The 17185-nt window shown below is 37.5% G+C and overlaps 1 protein-coding gene across 6 annotated transcripts in view; it reads left to right on the top strand.

Moving 5' to 3' along the window:
* Opa1 (Opa1 mitochondrial dynamin like GTPase) overlaps nucleotides 1–17185 on the top strand; it is a 229102-nt gene that overhangs the window by 177540 nt on the left and 34377 nt on the right. For all 6 annotated transcript variants that reach the window (XM_067149273.2, XM_067149272.2, XM_067149269.2 and 3 more), the window contains one exon: nucleotides 13572–13691. In XM_067149273.2, coding sequence (XP_067005374.2) covers nucleotides 13572–13691 — 120 coding nt within the window. The remainder of the gene's footprint in view (nucleotides 1–13571; nucleotides 13692–17185) is intronic.

Raw genomic sequence — 17185 nt, 5'->3', positions numbered from 1 at the left:
ACAATGTGAAAGTGACTGAGGTATGAGCGATGCTAGTAATGCCAATCCTTATGCAGCCAGCCCCTGCTATGAATGGTGTGAAAATGTTGCTCATAGGGTTGGTTGGTGTATGCATTTCAGTGGGCTTGGCAGATTGATATGTAATAGCAACTCGGGCTCGGCGAGCAAAGCAATGGGAAACTACCTCACTCCTCATTTCCCTAGTACACCTCTTCAGTGATGCCTAGGCCATCTATGGCAGCTGATGGCAGAGCTGTTGAGGATCCCACCAGCGGCTGACTGTACATACATCAGAGTAGCATGATATGAATTAAACCATTGCAACTTCATCCAGTGGGAGCCGTGACAAGAATACAGTACAGAATACCTTGCGATTAAGATGTAGCTATTTTTCACAGATGTGTCCTTTGAAGAACCAAAGTTCTCGGTCCCTAATATTTTCACGCGTATTGGGCGGAAATAAAAATTTACCAAAATTATTGACAAAATAAAAATAGCAAAAAACAATTACTGAAATAACTTTTACAAAATGGCTGAATTAGGCAGCAATTTTCAACACCAAGGGGGTGTCTCAACTAAGAAGATGAGAAGCATAGGACTATGAAGCCTGGCGTTGTTTCCACTTAATTGTGCCTGGCTCCCCTCTCTTTAACCTTTCCGGTACTGGTTCACTCGACCCATCCTTTTCCAATTCCAGTGGTCTTTTGGTATCTTATGTCTCATTCAGAGGAAATTAACTCTCTTACGCTAAATACCATTTATGTTTTTAATCATTTAATTTTGTTTTTAATCTACTAGGTTTTTGCTTCTAAGTTTGATTTTATCTTTTAATCTTTTACTTAATTTAATTTTAATGGTTTGGGGGTGTTTGGAGAGGCCTAGTGCAGATTTTTAAAGTTGATGCCCTATAGGCGATCTGCATGACTGAGAGGAGGGGCCGTACCTAAGATGAATTCTAATGATGAAAATGGCACAAACACCCAGCCCCTGAGCCAGAGGAATTAACCATTGAATGTTAAGTTGTTTGATATGTCAGCATACAGAGCCCCTCAGCTAATCCTTAATTCTTGTACAGTAAAGCCTTGAGGATTGCGAGCATAATTTGTTCTGTGCTGCTATATCAAAGTGACTTTTCCCATAAGAATTTGTTAAAACTCTTATGTTTCATATCACAACTCAAAAATATGTATTGATAAAACATACAGAAAAACAAATCAACCTGCATTACCTTAAAAAACAGAACATTGACTGGTGTGAGGGATACAAGTCATGAGTTACGAAGGGTTACTATGTAGCATGATTTTGACTATTAACTAGTGGAATCACTGCTATCTGTTGGCTGAGTGAAATCTTTCTTTTCATGCGATTTTAACAATGAATGTTGGTTTTGCCGCTTTTTGAGGATTTCTCTGAAGTGTGACATTCCACTATTGTTAAACATATTAATCACTTGGACTGCTACAGCCTTATTCATGATGTTTTTCTACAAAATTTTGTACTCTTTCCCACATTTTATACATCTTTCTACATTCATTTGAAGTGAGAAATTCCTAGGGACCTGAAAAATTTGCATCTATTTTTTCCAAAATTAGCACCTATTTACAAAGTTAAAATAATTGCGTGGTATTATTAATTTTAATGATTCCAAGTTTATGAAGTGCAGTTATTGTCCTTGGTTCACACACAATACAAATTCATTGTTCAAACTAAAGCATTGTCAGTACTTCGGCATTGCTTTTTTTCAAATTGCACAGTCTGTCTGTAACCACTGTGTTGTAATGGGGCAACACGTGCTCGCTATCTTTATTGTTCATTGGGGTCCACAACAACTCAAGACAGTATTTAGCAAATATGCTGAACTCTGCCTGAACTGCAGTTAATGCAAGCATGACATCACATTTTTCACTTTCTTTCATCTGGGTTTGAATTGCATGTTTCAGAGAACAGTAACCAGACCAGATATCGTTTCGTGAGAGATCTGTTACTCCAAACAATTTCTCAAGCTCATCTAATTTATCAGTGTTATTCAAAATTATATTTTTTGGACACAAAGCTTGAGTAATTGACACAAAATGCTTATGGTTGGAGTCTTTAGCTTTCAATGTGGTTAGCTTGCCATGTGAAGAATGAACAGCTTTGACAAATGTGTCTCTACATGCAGCTTCCTGTAGAGGAGTGAGCTTAATCAAAGCATCATTAGTTGCTGCAGAAAAATTCCCCTCACAAATGAAGGTAAAACTGGTGTCAATGTTATGCAGTTTGGGGTAAAGGAGATGAATGGTAGGGTACAGAGACCCTTCAAGTTCAGTAAGGAGGACAACCAATCCAGTTGCATGATCTGTGAAAAAAAAACCATGTGGGAGTGAAACCTATTCACTTCTCGGTCACTCAGATCAGTCAGGTACTTAATACCACAGTTGTTAATGTCTTTCATGTCAGACATCTTGAAAAATGTAACAACATCAGTAAAGTAAGCACTCAAATAGAAGACAGCCTGGAAACCAGCTATTCCATTGGGTTATGACAGTTGCAGGAAAAAGCTTTGCTTCCTTTCAAGCACCATACTTTGATGTTAAGAATTGTAAATAAGTTTAGTTTCGCTTTCTTCTGTTAAAAAATGCAGACTGTACCATCGCAACCACATGATTTAAATCTGTCATCACTATGACCCAACTATTGCCAACCAAACTGATCTTATGTGCCCAGCACCGTACATGCATTAAATGACCCCCTGTGACCACTCTTAATGTTTCATAACACCGGGTCATGTATGGGGCACTGTCACTAACAAACATTTTAACTGCTTCATATGGTACACTATAACTGCGCAGAGCTTCTAAAACAGCATGAGAGCAGTTTGTAGCATTTCCTGCATCAAGATAGTTCACAGAAACAACATGCAGCTCTCTTTTCGATACGGCTGGGACTTTGAATACGTTGATAAAAACACAACGGCACATTCTATCTGTAGTTTCATCACAGAGTATGTTGTTCTTCTTCCCCACTAGAGACTCTGCTGTTCTTTGCTGGTGGTCAGATGAAACTTCTAGAAAGGAAGAAAGACCTCAAATTATAACTAAATAATTTAAAATGACTGGATCAGTTGGGGACGGGTAAGATAGTTCGATATGGAAATCGCACTCAAATTCGGTATCCTTAAATTTTTTGCGTGGTTTCGATGTCGTAATACCTAAACCGTACCCGATCAATGAAATAGAAACTTACCCGGTAAATATACTTCACGTAGAGTTCTCACACATGGCACCTCTTCATTTGAAAACTCAGTAATCCAGGCTCTTAGATCTTTGCTTTCCAGCTTTTCCAGAGGTATATTTGCTTTGGCAAATAATTCAGCAATGCATTTCGAGAAGTTATCTCTGGAAATTTTTCGTCGTTTACAACTATCTGTGTAAGCACAGAAGATTGCTTTCTTTGAGACGTACTAGCAGCAGGGGTTGAACTTTCGTTATTGTATCGCTTACACATGTTTTTCAGATTTAACAAGTTTCACAATGCTATCTTTTTTCCCCCACCCAACTCGGAAATTACAATGCTTGCAAAACACTGTCGCTGAATCTGTGGCATATAAACCATATTACTGAGCCCCATAACCTAACGATCGCTCAACTTTCTACTCTTCACTAGTTTCAGTTTTGAACAACAGGAAAACAACGCTGTGTCTATCTCGTTATTTCCCTGACATTCGATTTACATTTCGATAATAATAGATTCAGATCTTATTCCCCTTGCTATTCCCATTGTAAATATTGATTAAAGTCAGCAAGCATCAATCGATCGGCTACTTTTTTCATCGATCGGAACGGTCGAAAGATTTATGCATCATATTTTGAGTATTTCTAATGATTTTGCTGAAATATGTTGTTTTTGCCAGTAAAATAGCAGATTTTTGCAGAATTTGCACCAAAATTGCATATTCATATTAATTTCTCATTTTGGGTCACAATTCGTATTTTGTTGCACTTCTATTTATGTGTAAAAATTATTTTATTCCACATTACAATTACCATAGGCTTGAATTCAGTACAAGATTAAAAAATTTGCATTTATCGCAAATGCAATTTTTTTCAGGTCCGTAGTGGTTAGTTACTGGTCATGTTCTTCCATCAGCTCTTGAATGTTGGCCTCACCCGCCTTTTAATTCTGTGGTGCTCCCCAGGGATACTTTCATTGACAACCAACAGCTCCTGTTCATCAGCAAATCTGCCAACAGTCATGCCCAAGAACATAATTTCACCACAGTACAGTCTTTGTTGGCGGGACCTAGTGTTTACAGTGCACTATGTCTTCTGGTATAGGCTAGAGCAATTTTGTTACTTTCATTGATCTGTCTCTGTCTTATACTTTGCTTTGACAATATGAAAGTGACTGAGGTATGAGCGATGCTAGTAATGCCATTCCTTTTGCAGCCAGTCCCTGCTATGAATGATGTGAAACTGTTGCTCATAGGGTCGGTTGGTGCAGGCATTTCAGTGGGCTTGGCAGACTGATATGTAATAGCAACTTCTGGCTCAGCGAGGAAAGCAACGGGAAACTACCTCACACCTCGTTTCCCTAGTACACCTCTTCAGTGATGCCTAGGCCATCTATGACAGCTGATAGCGGAGCTGTTCAGGAGCCAACCAGCCTTCGGGCTGAGGACTAAACATACAAACATACAAAGTATTCATACGATTGTGACCGAGTTCGATAGCTGCAGTCGCTTAAGTGCGGCCAGTATCCAGTATTCGGGAGATAGTAGGTTCGAATCCCACTGTCGGCAGCCCTGAAAATGGTTTTCCGTGGTTTCCCATTTTCACACCAGGCAAATGCTGGGGCTGTACCTTAATTAAGGCCACGGCCGCTTCCTTCCCACTCCTAGCCCTTCCCTGTCCCATCGTCGCCATAAGACCTATCTGTGACGGTGCGACGTAAAACAACTAGCAAAAAAAAAAAAAAAAGATTGTGTGGATACTGACAGTGTGAGCAAGGCACAATAACTGAACTCGAGCATGGGAGAATATTACCCACAATCCCACAGGGAGAGGGGAGAGAATAGTTAATGACTCGGTTGTGGTTATCCCCCTGTGGGTGGGGTGGTAGAAAAACACCCTCAGTATCCCCTTGGGGCCCTTAGCTGAGTCCTGGTATTACTTCCACTTACTTGTCTCAGGCTCCTCATTTTCATCTCTCCGATCTGACCTCCCTTGATCAGCTCTTGTTCTTTTCTGACCCTGACAGCATTAAGAGTACTTGAGGCCTACGGAGTCTCATTTTCATGCCCTTCGTAGCCCTTGTCTTCCTTTGGCTGATACCTTCATTTTTTGAAGTGTCGGATCCCTTCCATCTTTTTCTCTCTGATTCGTGTTATAGAGAATGGTTGCCTAGATGTACTTCCTCTTAAAACAATCACCACCATCTCAGCTGTGGTTATGTGACACTATCAGCAGACGTTTCAATATTGTCGGTACCGCTCATGGTGGAAAACCTTGCTCGTTTATCAAGTTAGAATTCATTGAAAAATTTTGCTTGTCTTGCAAAACATTTGCAGATCATAAAAAATAAGGTTTCCTAGAAAGAAACCATAATTTAATTTCATCAATTGCAAATGTTAAAAACATTTAAGCTCTTTAGGCTTTTCCAGTCGTGAAATTACCAGTGTTTTGCCCCGCTATAGTAGCGGGCTCATCAGTTTGATTGCTACACCTTTCCAAGACGCTGGCAGCTAGTCCGCCGTTGAGACACCACTGCAAGCCTCTTATGTAGGACAATACAGTGACGGTGCACTAGGAGGAAGCTTGTGCCTCCACTTGTATAAATGCCTGCCTTTGGTCTTTATATCAAAAAATGAGGTTTGGTTCCCAGAAGGAAACCATAATTTAATTTAATTGATTGCAAATGTTAAAAACATTTAAGCCCTTTGGGCTTTTTCAATTGTGAAATTACCAGTGTTTTGTCCCAGTGTAGCAGTGGGCTCATGAGTTTGATTGCTACACCTTTCCAAAACGCTGGTGGCTAGTGTGTCATGTTGTTCACAGTCAAGGGTGTTACTGTATCTCTGTTTAGTTTTAGTAGTGTGACAATTCTCACTTCTCATCTCAATTTCGGGTCTCACCATATGTCTGTACTTCTCCTGGGACTTTCTTCTTGATCTGCCGGGCCGAGTGGCTCAGACGGTAAAGGCGCTGGCCTTCTAACCCCAACTTGGCAGGTTCGATCCTGGCTCAGTCCGGTGGTATTTGAAGGTGCTCAAATACAGCAGCTTCGTGTCGGTAGATTTACTGGCACGTAAAAGAACTCCTGTGGGACTCGGCACCTCGTCGTCTCCGAAAACCGTAAAAGAGTAGTTAGTGGGACGTAAAACAAATATTATTATTATGATCTTCTTGATCTCCCGTCCTAAAGTTGTAAATCATTTGCCTTGGTAATTTGCTTGTGTCAGGCCTTTGCATGTGTTCATACCACCTGGGTGTGGATGACACCATATTGTCCTGTCTCTTTTGACGAATTTTCACATCCATACTATATATCAGAATTGGTACGTAAAAGGTTGGCAGCTGACTTGCATTTCAGTAGCTTTTATTGGTTCCGTATTAGATCTTAATTGCTTGATAGAAGTTTTATATCCAGCTTGAACTCGATGGGTTACTTCCTCATCTATTAAACCTCTATTTGATGTCATGCTGCCAAGGTATTTGAATTTAGTTGTAATCTTTAACTGTTTTCTTTGGAAAATAATGTGTCCTGTTGGCTGCCTATTTCTTTGCATAACCATCACCTCATTCTTTTCCTGGCGAAAAAATGAGGCCATACTCCTTGGCTACTGCTGTCCCGGCATTAACCTGTTTCTGGACTTGTTTCTAATCGTTCTACATTATATGCTGTAAATTTCATTTTTTGTTCCGTATTGAAGTGCAATTATAAGAAATAAATTGACAAGAGGTCCACCTTTTCAATACAATATATCAAGGAAATAATATTACATCAGTCTTGGGACTAGTTTCAGCCACTTAGTGGCCATCTTCCGCCAAATAAAAATTAAACAGATTATGTGATAATTAAAACATATGTACAGTAGAGCCGTGATAATTCAAAATCGGTTAACTCAAAATCTCGCCTAATTCGAAGAAGCTGTCGTTCCCGAAAACATGAGGTACGGTTTTGCATGTTATTTAAATTGTTTAATTCGAAATACGGATAATTCATAATTTGAAGAACAATGTCTGTCCCATTACCAAAATTCAAACTTTTAATTCAAAACTGCCTTTACATTTCATAAAAATGGTGTTTTGCAGAGTAATGTAAATTCAAAATATCTACGCATCATGAACGAACGCGTCTTCCGTGCAGGGGTAGCTTTCTCCACTTTCAGTCACTTCGGTGTGTCTACAGTGTGCTTCATACATGCTAAGTTTGAGTGAAATAGTAATTCTTTTGTATTCAGCGTTTTAAGGAATTTCACAATATTACGTAGCAGGCAGTGTGGCGGAGAAACTTAATCTGCGAACACTGACGATGCTGACAGTTAGTGAAAAAATGTGGCTCACAGAATCAATTCGTACACCCCGAAGGATATTGTCAGTGCTGATGAAACTGCATTATTTATTTTTTAATGCCGAGTCCAAACGGACCTACGGTTTTTAAGGAGAGGGTAGGGGTCACTGTACTGTGTTGCAATGCACACGGAAGTGAGAGACTTCCTTTTCTTGTCATATGAAAGTTCGATAAGCTACGATGTTTTAAGGGCATCGGGCACTTTCCTTGCAAGTACTAACAGGCAAGCCAGCATAATTTGTCCTGATCTTTGAAATTTTTTTCTTTCGTTGCATGAGGTTATGTTTGCCAGTGTTTTATCCAAGTGCATTATTTGAATAATGTAAATGCACCTTGTTGAATACATTTCTGAAATAGTGTTTTCCATGGTATTTGAAAGGTTTAAACTGAGAATCAAGGTGATTGCATGCATTAATGGGTCTTAGAATACTTCGTGACTCGGCAAGAGTTGCCATTTCTAAATTACGAGACAAGGCGGCCATGGACAAGTACCATGGCGAGAAATCATACAAGGATAGTCACTGTACTGTGTTGTAATGCAGACAGAAGCGAGGGACTTCCTCCCCTCCTCATAAGAAAGTTCGATAAGCCACGATGTTGTAAGGGCATTGGGTACTTTCCGTGTAAGTACAAGGCATCTAAAATGCATCCAGTACAGTTATCCAATGAATAAAGCACTTGCTTAAGGGAGCCAATATAGATTTCTCCTAGTCTTTGAATCATTTTTTTTATTTTTTTTATTTCATTGCATGAGAATTTGTTCGCCAGTGAGTTATCCAAGTGCATTATTTGAATACTGTAAATGCACCTTGTTGGATGGATACATTTTGAAAAATCGTTCTTTTTATTTTCCATGGCATTTGAAAGGTTTAAACTGTGAATCAAGGTTAATTGCATGCAGTAACGGGTCTTAGGATACTTTGTGACGGCGCGAGGGTTGGCATTTCTGAATTATGATTTGGCAGTTAATTTGTATAATCACGTAATTTGAAGTCTGATTTTTGCGTCCCAACAACTTCAAATTAACAAGTTTTTACTGTATACCAGACAAAGACAATGTTGCAGGAATAATTATAACATTAAAATACATAACAAAAATTGTTATGATCTACTTGTCATAATATGATGTCTTTAATTTGACTTAGGACCTCAGGCAAAGAAGTAAATCTCTAGGGCTTTTTAATTATCACATAAATCTCTTAGAGATTTACTTCTTTGCCTGAGGTCCTATGTCAACTTAGACATCATATTGTGACAAGATGATCATAACCATAATTTTTGTTATTATATGTATCTTAATGGTATAATTATTCCTGCAATATTGTCTTTGGTATACATATGTTTTAATTATCATATAATCTGTTTAATTTTTATTTGACTGAAGATGGCCACCAAGTGGCTGAAACTAGGCCCAAGACTGATGTAATATTTCCTTGATATAACTCTCATTTTATCTGTACTGATGTTAGCTCTTTGTTGGATCTTGTTCATCTCTGTGATAAAATAAGTGGTGACAGGACTCTGCTTTGAATTAAACCCAACTTTAGTGAAAGTTATCTATTATTCCAAGCAGTTTTCTCACATAACTGTTTGCATTCTCGTAGATATTCTTAATCCTCTCTGCAACCTCATAAAGATGTAAAAGGACAAAACAATGCAAAAGCACAAACAACAAAATGAAAACCAAACACAATTACTTACCACGAAGGCAGTAGCACAAAATACGAAGCGTGGAGGGCAAAAACATGAAGGAGAAAGGGCAGGATCTTAACATTAACGTTTGACAGGTTGCCAGGTCAATATTACTAGCTACTAAATAAGAAGCAAGATAAAATTTAAATTAAAGTAATTTTACTTAATAATTTAAATATGAAAAATTCAAAATATTTATATGTACAATTAAATATATATTTTCTTTTTAAAAACCAAGACGCAAAGAATATCAAAACGAGAAACAATATTTCATTATTAATTTTAAATCAAGATAAAATGAAGCTGATATCAGCATAGGCTTCTTCAAATAATCAGATATTGGAAAACTCAAAACTGATATCATTTATTAAAATTGTCAGTAAAGTTTACTTAAGGTATAGAAAGATTAACATATTTTTTTAAAAAAGAAAAAAATTGGTTGCAACCAGAATATTTGAACGTTAAACACTAGACAATTACTACACGGAAATTCATTAAAAACTTGCTTAAAATTGAAATTTGCCACACTACCAAAACAAGTAATTACAAGTCACACGCAAAGTCACACACAAGGACACACGTACAAAGAAAATTTGTGGCTCCAACCGCAAATAAAAATTACACAAATAAACTGAACAAGATTAAATGATGATAATAGTGGAAAGGAATTCTAACTAAATGAAGTATGTCAAGGGAAAAATACAATAAACTTTCCCACTTAAAACAGAACACAGAAGCACACAACAGAAGCAACCATTTACCGGCGCCAAGCCATCATCCCATAATAGTCATCAAAGCCCCAAAATTTAAAACGTGTCCATCAGATGAGATGACACATAACGTAATAATAATCAAAGGCAAGGAACCCCAAACAATGAGTAGTATGTGACAAGAAAATGTTAAGAGAATGGCAAATATCAAGTTAAATATCGACCAGCAAATTTCAATTTTCACAGACTTGACGTTACTAATAATAATAATAATAATAATAACAATAACAATAATAATAATAATAATAATAATAATAATAATAATAATAATAATAATAATAATTTATCCAATAGGTAATAGTACGAAATTACATTAGCTTTTGTTAAACAGTTCGCCAACAGCTTAGATAATTTAGAATGGAGGGGGCTTTGGATTACGCTAAGATGCGCACACGAGGTTTCATTAATTAAAGTCCCAAACAATGCAAATAACGATCACATACAAATAATCAGCCAGCAAGGCAATAGCAACACAGTTAGAAGACAAATTCGAACAATGAAGGAAAGTTAGGGAGGAAAATCAACACCAAAATAAATAATAATAATAATAATAATAATAATAATAATCCCAAAGAATGAGTAGACAAATAAGTTATGAACGACAACACAGTAAGTTTAAACAACTCACACAAAACATAACCTTATAGACGCATAACTAGTGATTCCAAATTCCCACACATTTCAGTTATATTCTCTTTCAGATTCAGTCCAAAACCGATACAAGATATTGTTTACAACGGTTTATACGGTGCCAAAAGGGTGCGTTATGATGTTGATCAAGTCCACGATAAGATCACTCACTTTTAATCCATGGTCGTACGAGATCACCTGAATTATTTATAATTTACAGTAGGCCCTACTTACTTGAGTGGAGGTATCCAATATAAGAACTTACATTACTGTTACAAGTGGCATGTCAGTAAACGGCTAACACACACACACACACACACACACACACACACACACACACACACACACACACACACACACACACGTGAAGTTTTCTTCTTACACTAGTGCAATAAATATGGGTTGGAGCACCCCAAAAAATATATACTACAGGACCAAGGCATGCCCTAGCTTCTTCACACTCATCCCGGAGAGTTACACTCCATGTCTAACACTCTCCAACTACGGCAAGATGTCTTTTTACGAGCATGGCTAAGCACAGCCATGTTGGTTGGATGAACTCAACAGACTGCCTCCTCTCTCAGAGCAGGCGGGATAGAGAAGCTCCCAGCATTCAAAGTCCCCACTGCGCAAGCGCGCAATAATCGATCATCCATCGAGCAAATCAGAAAGATCCAGCAAAGACGTAATAATGGGAGATACAGCTTTTAAATTACATGTGCATGTTATATTCCACAATTAGACGACAGTTCCAAACAATGGGCGATAATGTTAGATAACATCTTGATACACAAGTAGACATGCCAAATAAATAAATATTCCTAGATGTTTTCATGTTACACTCTCCACCATGAATCTCTAAGAGAAATATTATGGGGGCTTTCTTACAAGGTTCCAGGCATAGCCTTTCAATACCAGGCAGTTGAACTAGAGTGATGGAGACTGTGAGAGCTGCTACAGAGATGTAGTAACATTTTTTTTTGGTATTACTGTTAATATGGATAATTAATTGTAACATTACATAACCTTGAAATATGTCTTGGAATTTTAAAAAAACTTTGTTGAAATATTCATTCAGATTACACTCAGTATATACAGTAAAACGTCGTTAATTCGAAGTCGTTGGGACTAAAAAATCGGACTTTGAATGACGTGATTTCGAATTAACCGCCAATTCGTAATTCAGAAGTGCCAACCCTTGCCGCATTACAAAATCCTCTAAGGCCCGTTACTGCATGCAGTTAACCTTGATTCACAGTTTAAACCTTTCAAATGTCATAAAAAAAAAAAAAAAAAAACCCAACTTATTTCCAAAATGCATCCAAGAAAGTGCATTTAGAGTATTCAAATAATGCACTTCGTAAACTCGCTGAAGAACATAACTTCTTGCAACAAAAGAAAGAAAGAAAAAAAGCAAGATTCAAAAACGAGGAGAAATCTATGCTGGTTCCCATGTGCAAGTGCTTTATTCGTTGGATTACTGAATGCATTTTAGATGCCCTGTACTTGCACAGAAAGTACCCGATGCCCTTAAAACACCGCGGCTAATCGAACTTTCCTATGACGAGGAGAGAAAGTATCTCACTTCCTTCTGCATGACAACACAATAGTCACTCTATCCTTGTACGATTTCCCACTATGGCACTTCTCTCGTGCTTCAGGAATGTAAACACTTGCCGCGTCACGAAGTATTCTAGGACCCATTAATGCACGCAATCACCTTGATTCACAGTTTAAACCTTTCAAATGCCATGGAAAATAACTATTTCCGAAATGTATCCAAGGTGCATTTACAATGTTCAAATAATGCACTTCGATAAATCACTGACAAACATAACCTCACACAATGAAAGGAAAAAAATCACACGATTCAAAGACTAGGATAAACTATGCTGGTTCCTCTGTGCAAATGCATTATTTTTTTGGATCACTCTACCGTTTGCATTTTTAAATGCGTTGTACTTTCACAGAAAGTACCCGACGCCCTTAAAACATTGTGGCTTATCAAACTTTCCTATGACGAGGGGAGGAATTCTCTCGCTTCCGTGTGCATTGCAACACAGTACAATGACACCCACCTCCACACCCTTGTACGATTTCCCGGCTGGCACTTCCTCCTTTAAAACCATAAGACCGTTTGGGCTCGGTATTAAAAGAAAGCAATGCAGTTTCATCGGCAATGACAACATTGTTCGGTGCCTATGAATTGATTATATGAGCCACGCTTTTTCGTCAACTATCGGCATCGCCATTGTTCACGGATTCTGTTTCCACGCACATTGCCTGCTGCGTGATATTACGGCGTTCCTTAAAACGTTGTATACAAAAGAATTCAGATTTCACTCGAACTTAGCAATTATGAAGCACACTAGACACTAGACACACCGAAGTGTGTGAAAGTGCAGAAAGCTACCCCTGCACCCAACCCTGCACGTTCCGGAAGACGCGTTCCATCATGACGTGGATAAATTTTGAATTTAAATTACTCTGTAACATAGTATGGTTTTAAAATGTAAAGGCAGTTTCGAATTAAAAGTCTGAATTTCGGTAATGGGGCTGACGTAATTTGAATTACAAATTATCCGGATTTCGAATTGAACAATTTAAATAACGTGCAAAATCGCATCTCATGTTTCCGGAAATGAGAGCTGCTTCGAATTAGGTGGGATTTTGAATTAACCGATTTCGAATTATTGAGGTTCTACTATACTCTTATTTAGTAATAAGCTTATTTTTACCTTCATTTTTTACTTTTTTTATTTGCTAACTCTTCTCACATCCATCTTTAGAACTGTGTCTCTGTCTTCCAGAGCACTGGAAATAACTTTTTATGTCATTATTTTCTCCCTGCTAAGTTTTCTTCCCCATTTTAATTGTAGTGGTTAATTTTATCTGTTGGAAGTATAAATGATTTCCTTTCCTCTTCAGGCTTCTGAAATGCTACGAGTAATCCAACTGAACACGCTGGAAGATCGATCAGTGAATGAGAAGGCTCACTGGGACTCAGCTGTCAAATTCTTGGAGAACAGCGTGAAGGAAAAATTGACGGTAGGTTCACATATCTTCTATGATACTTGAAGGCATTTGTAGTTTATTTACAAATAGATTGTCATTGTACTGTTAATTCAGATTCTGAGTACTACATTCCAAGAAAAATAATTTGTAACCTGAATTTTTTGCCCAGGGCTTGTACGAGTAGTATTCTGATTCCTACAGTCTAAACGTTCTTGAATGCACGCATTTATACCCAGAAAGAACCTACCAAATTATCACCTATGAAAACTGAATTGAAAAATGCTACAAGAGGAATAGGCAGTTGTGTTTATGTTTCGTAGATCTATAGAAAGCATATGACAGGGTACCGAGGGAAAAGATGGTTGCTGTACTGGGGGATTATGGAATTAAAGGTAGATTATTAAAATCAATCAAAGGCATTTATGTTGACAATTGGGCTTCAGTGAGAATTGATGGTAGAATGAGTTCTTGGTTCGGGGTACTTACAGGGGTTAGACAAGGCTGTAATCTTTCACCTTTGCTGTTCGTAGTTTACATGGATCTGCTGAAAGGTATAAAATGGCAGGGAGGGATTCAGTTAGGTGGAAATGTAGTAAGCAGTCTGGCCTATGCTGACGACTTGGTCTTAATGGCAGATTGTGCCGAAAGCCTGCAGTGTAATATCTTGGAACTTGAAAATAGGTGCAATGAGTATGGTATGAAAATTAGCCTCTCGAAGACTAAATTGATTTTTGAAATTTTTGAATTATACTACGCTCACCTCGCAGCGACTAAACTACTTTCAAATGCACAATGGACACTTTTCTATCAACAAGTAGAGAACAAATTATTCTACGAACTAGCCAGAAAACTGTCAAATTTAGAGAATAAACTCAACAGGCTGAAAAACTGCCAACTACATAACCAACAAACTAGAAACTCCAATAGTAACACGTTCGATCGTACGCAGTTTCATCCAGATGTTGTAAATCTATCAAACACGCCCTTAAGTGAAAGTGAACACTTAACTTTATCCAAAGGACCGAAACACAACTGGCAAAACTTGAACAGCCTCAACATAGCCGCTGCTATGATCACAGAATCAGAGCTAGCTATTAGCAAAATGCCGGAAGATACGCAAAATGAGGTTAGAATCGATGTTAAAAGGAAACTGACTGATATCCTCCACAATTTAACCAACCCCGCAAATAACCTCATTAATAGAGAAAAAATAGCTGAACAAAAGCGCATATACGCCCTCAAGAAGAAAATTAAAGACAACGAACTCATCGTAACCAAAGCTGACAAAGGCAATGCAACAGTTATCATGGATAAAAAAGTATATATTGATAAAACAAAAAAACTTTTTCACAGACAGCTCATTTTCCATAATCAAAACTGACCCCACCCCAAAAATTCAAAAACTACTTAAACAAACTCTTAAAAACACTTAATTTTTATTTACCGAACAGGAAAAATCCAAACTCATACAAATGAACCCAGGACTCCCCACTGCTAAAGCTCTTCCCAAAATAAACAAAGCCGGAGTTCCCATCCGCCCAATTATCAACTATAGACCAAGCCCCTTATACAAAATATCACAATTCATCCAGTGTTTCTTAAGAAAAAATTATCAATTTTTATCCAAAATGTCTATTAAAAACACATCAGAGCTAGTAGAAAAACTTAACAAGTTCAATTTGCAACCTGATCACTCTATCCACTCTTTCGATATTGTAAACATGTACCCAAGCATACAAGTATCAAAATTCCGATAATTATAAACAATTTAAACAAAAACAGCCACTTAAGCAAACTAGAGATGCAAGACTTTATCACAGTATTGAAACTAATCCTCAATAATAACTTTTTCAGTTTCGACAATGTCATATATCAACAAGATGGTTTGGCAATGAGGTCACCGGCCTCAGGTATCTTAGCAGAAATATACCTGGATTTCCTCGAATACACCAAAATTGACAATGAATTTGAAAACATTCTCTTTTGGGTCATATATGTTGACGATGTCTTTGTAATCATGAATGAGAAATCAATTAACGCATCCACCACCCTCTTAAGACTCAACAGTATTGATCCTCATATCAAATTCACACTAGAATCCAAATCAAATCTAAAAATCAACTTTCTAGATTTAACCATTACTAGAAACTCAGATTCTTTCAGTTATAAAATATTCAGAAAACCCACTCAAACAGCCTCCACCATTCGCCAAGATTCAGTGCACCCCCAGTCCCACAAACGAGCCACATACAACAGCCTAGTTTACCGAGCCTGCAGCATACCTATGTCCAAGAAAGATCTAAAGAATGAACTCAACACAATCCGCGGAATCGCAAAATTCAACGGCTTCAGCAACCATTTTATAGAAAGGATAATCAATAAACATAAATATCGCCCAAAAACTACCCTCAAAAAAGAAACAACTAAACCTCTAACATTTTCCACCTTCACGTTCAACAATGATATCTACAAGTTAACCAATATCTTTAAGAAACAAGGCGTTAAAATAGCCTTCGAAACCAACTATAAGAACATGAACGTTTTACACAATACTTCACACATCAACAGGACCAGCAGTTTTTTTAAAATCAGGAGTTTATAAGATCAAATGTAACACCTGTGGAAAAACCTACATCGGGCAAACCGGTAGAAACTTCAATATCAGATACCACGAGCACACTAACGCAATAAAATACAACAAGTTTTCAGCCATCGGCCAACACATGCAAGATTATAACCATAATTTTACCAATATCGAACAAGACATGGAGATCCTCATATTAGCAAACAAGGGCCCTTTACTCGACATAATGGAAAATTACTACATACACCTAGACCAATACTTTAATGCCAGTCACAATCTCAATGAAATCTCAGAGAAACCCAACATACTCTTCGATCTATTTATCACTTTCCTCAGAAACAATAATGCAGCCAACCAAAACTCAATCCTAAATTTAATCAAAAGAATTTTTCCGAGACTATTACCCTTTCTCCCGCACCCTTCAACCCCACCTTAAGCCCTCTTCCCCTCCTGAACCACCTCCACTCTTCCTAAGCCATATATAATTTTATATATGTCATTTCACATTGCATTCTTCATTATAAGGACTTACTGTTTTCCATGATTATATAATTTTTACAACACTAAGCCCCCTTTTATACTTTGTTCCAAACCTCTTATGTATATTCCTTGTATATTTAATAGCTATTACTCACCTGTCCCATACTAACATCTCTTTTCGTTTACCACATTCATTTGTTATTCCATAATAATCTTACTGTTAAAATTAATATGTTCTTAGGATTTCGTCAAGAGTGATCTTTGCTTTGATGTGGCTGGTGATGACCCCTAGATGGGTCGAAACTAGTTCCATGTAATTTTAAAATATTGTGAATATATTTTGCATTGAATAGGTGGAAACCTTTACTGTGTTGTTACTCCTATGTTATTCTCAGTTAATACGGACCAACAACATGAAATTTATAACCCTTAATAGGCTTTCTTTCTATGTTTACAAGCTGCT

The sequence above is a fragment of the Anabrus simplex genome, chromosome 6 (assembly GCF_040414725.1).
Source record: "Anabrus simplex isolate iqAnaSimp1 chromosome 6, ASM4041472v1, whole genome shotgun sequence".
Lineage (NCBI taxonomy): Eukaryota > Metazoa > Arthropoda > Insecta > Orthoptera > Tettigoniidae > Anabrus > Anabrus simplex.
The sequence above is the reverse complement of the archived record's forward strand: the minus strand, read 5'-3'. Positions and strand labels throughout refer to the sequence as shown.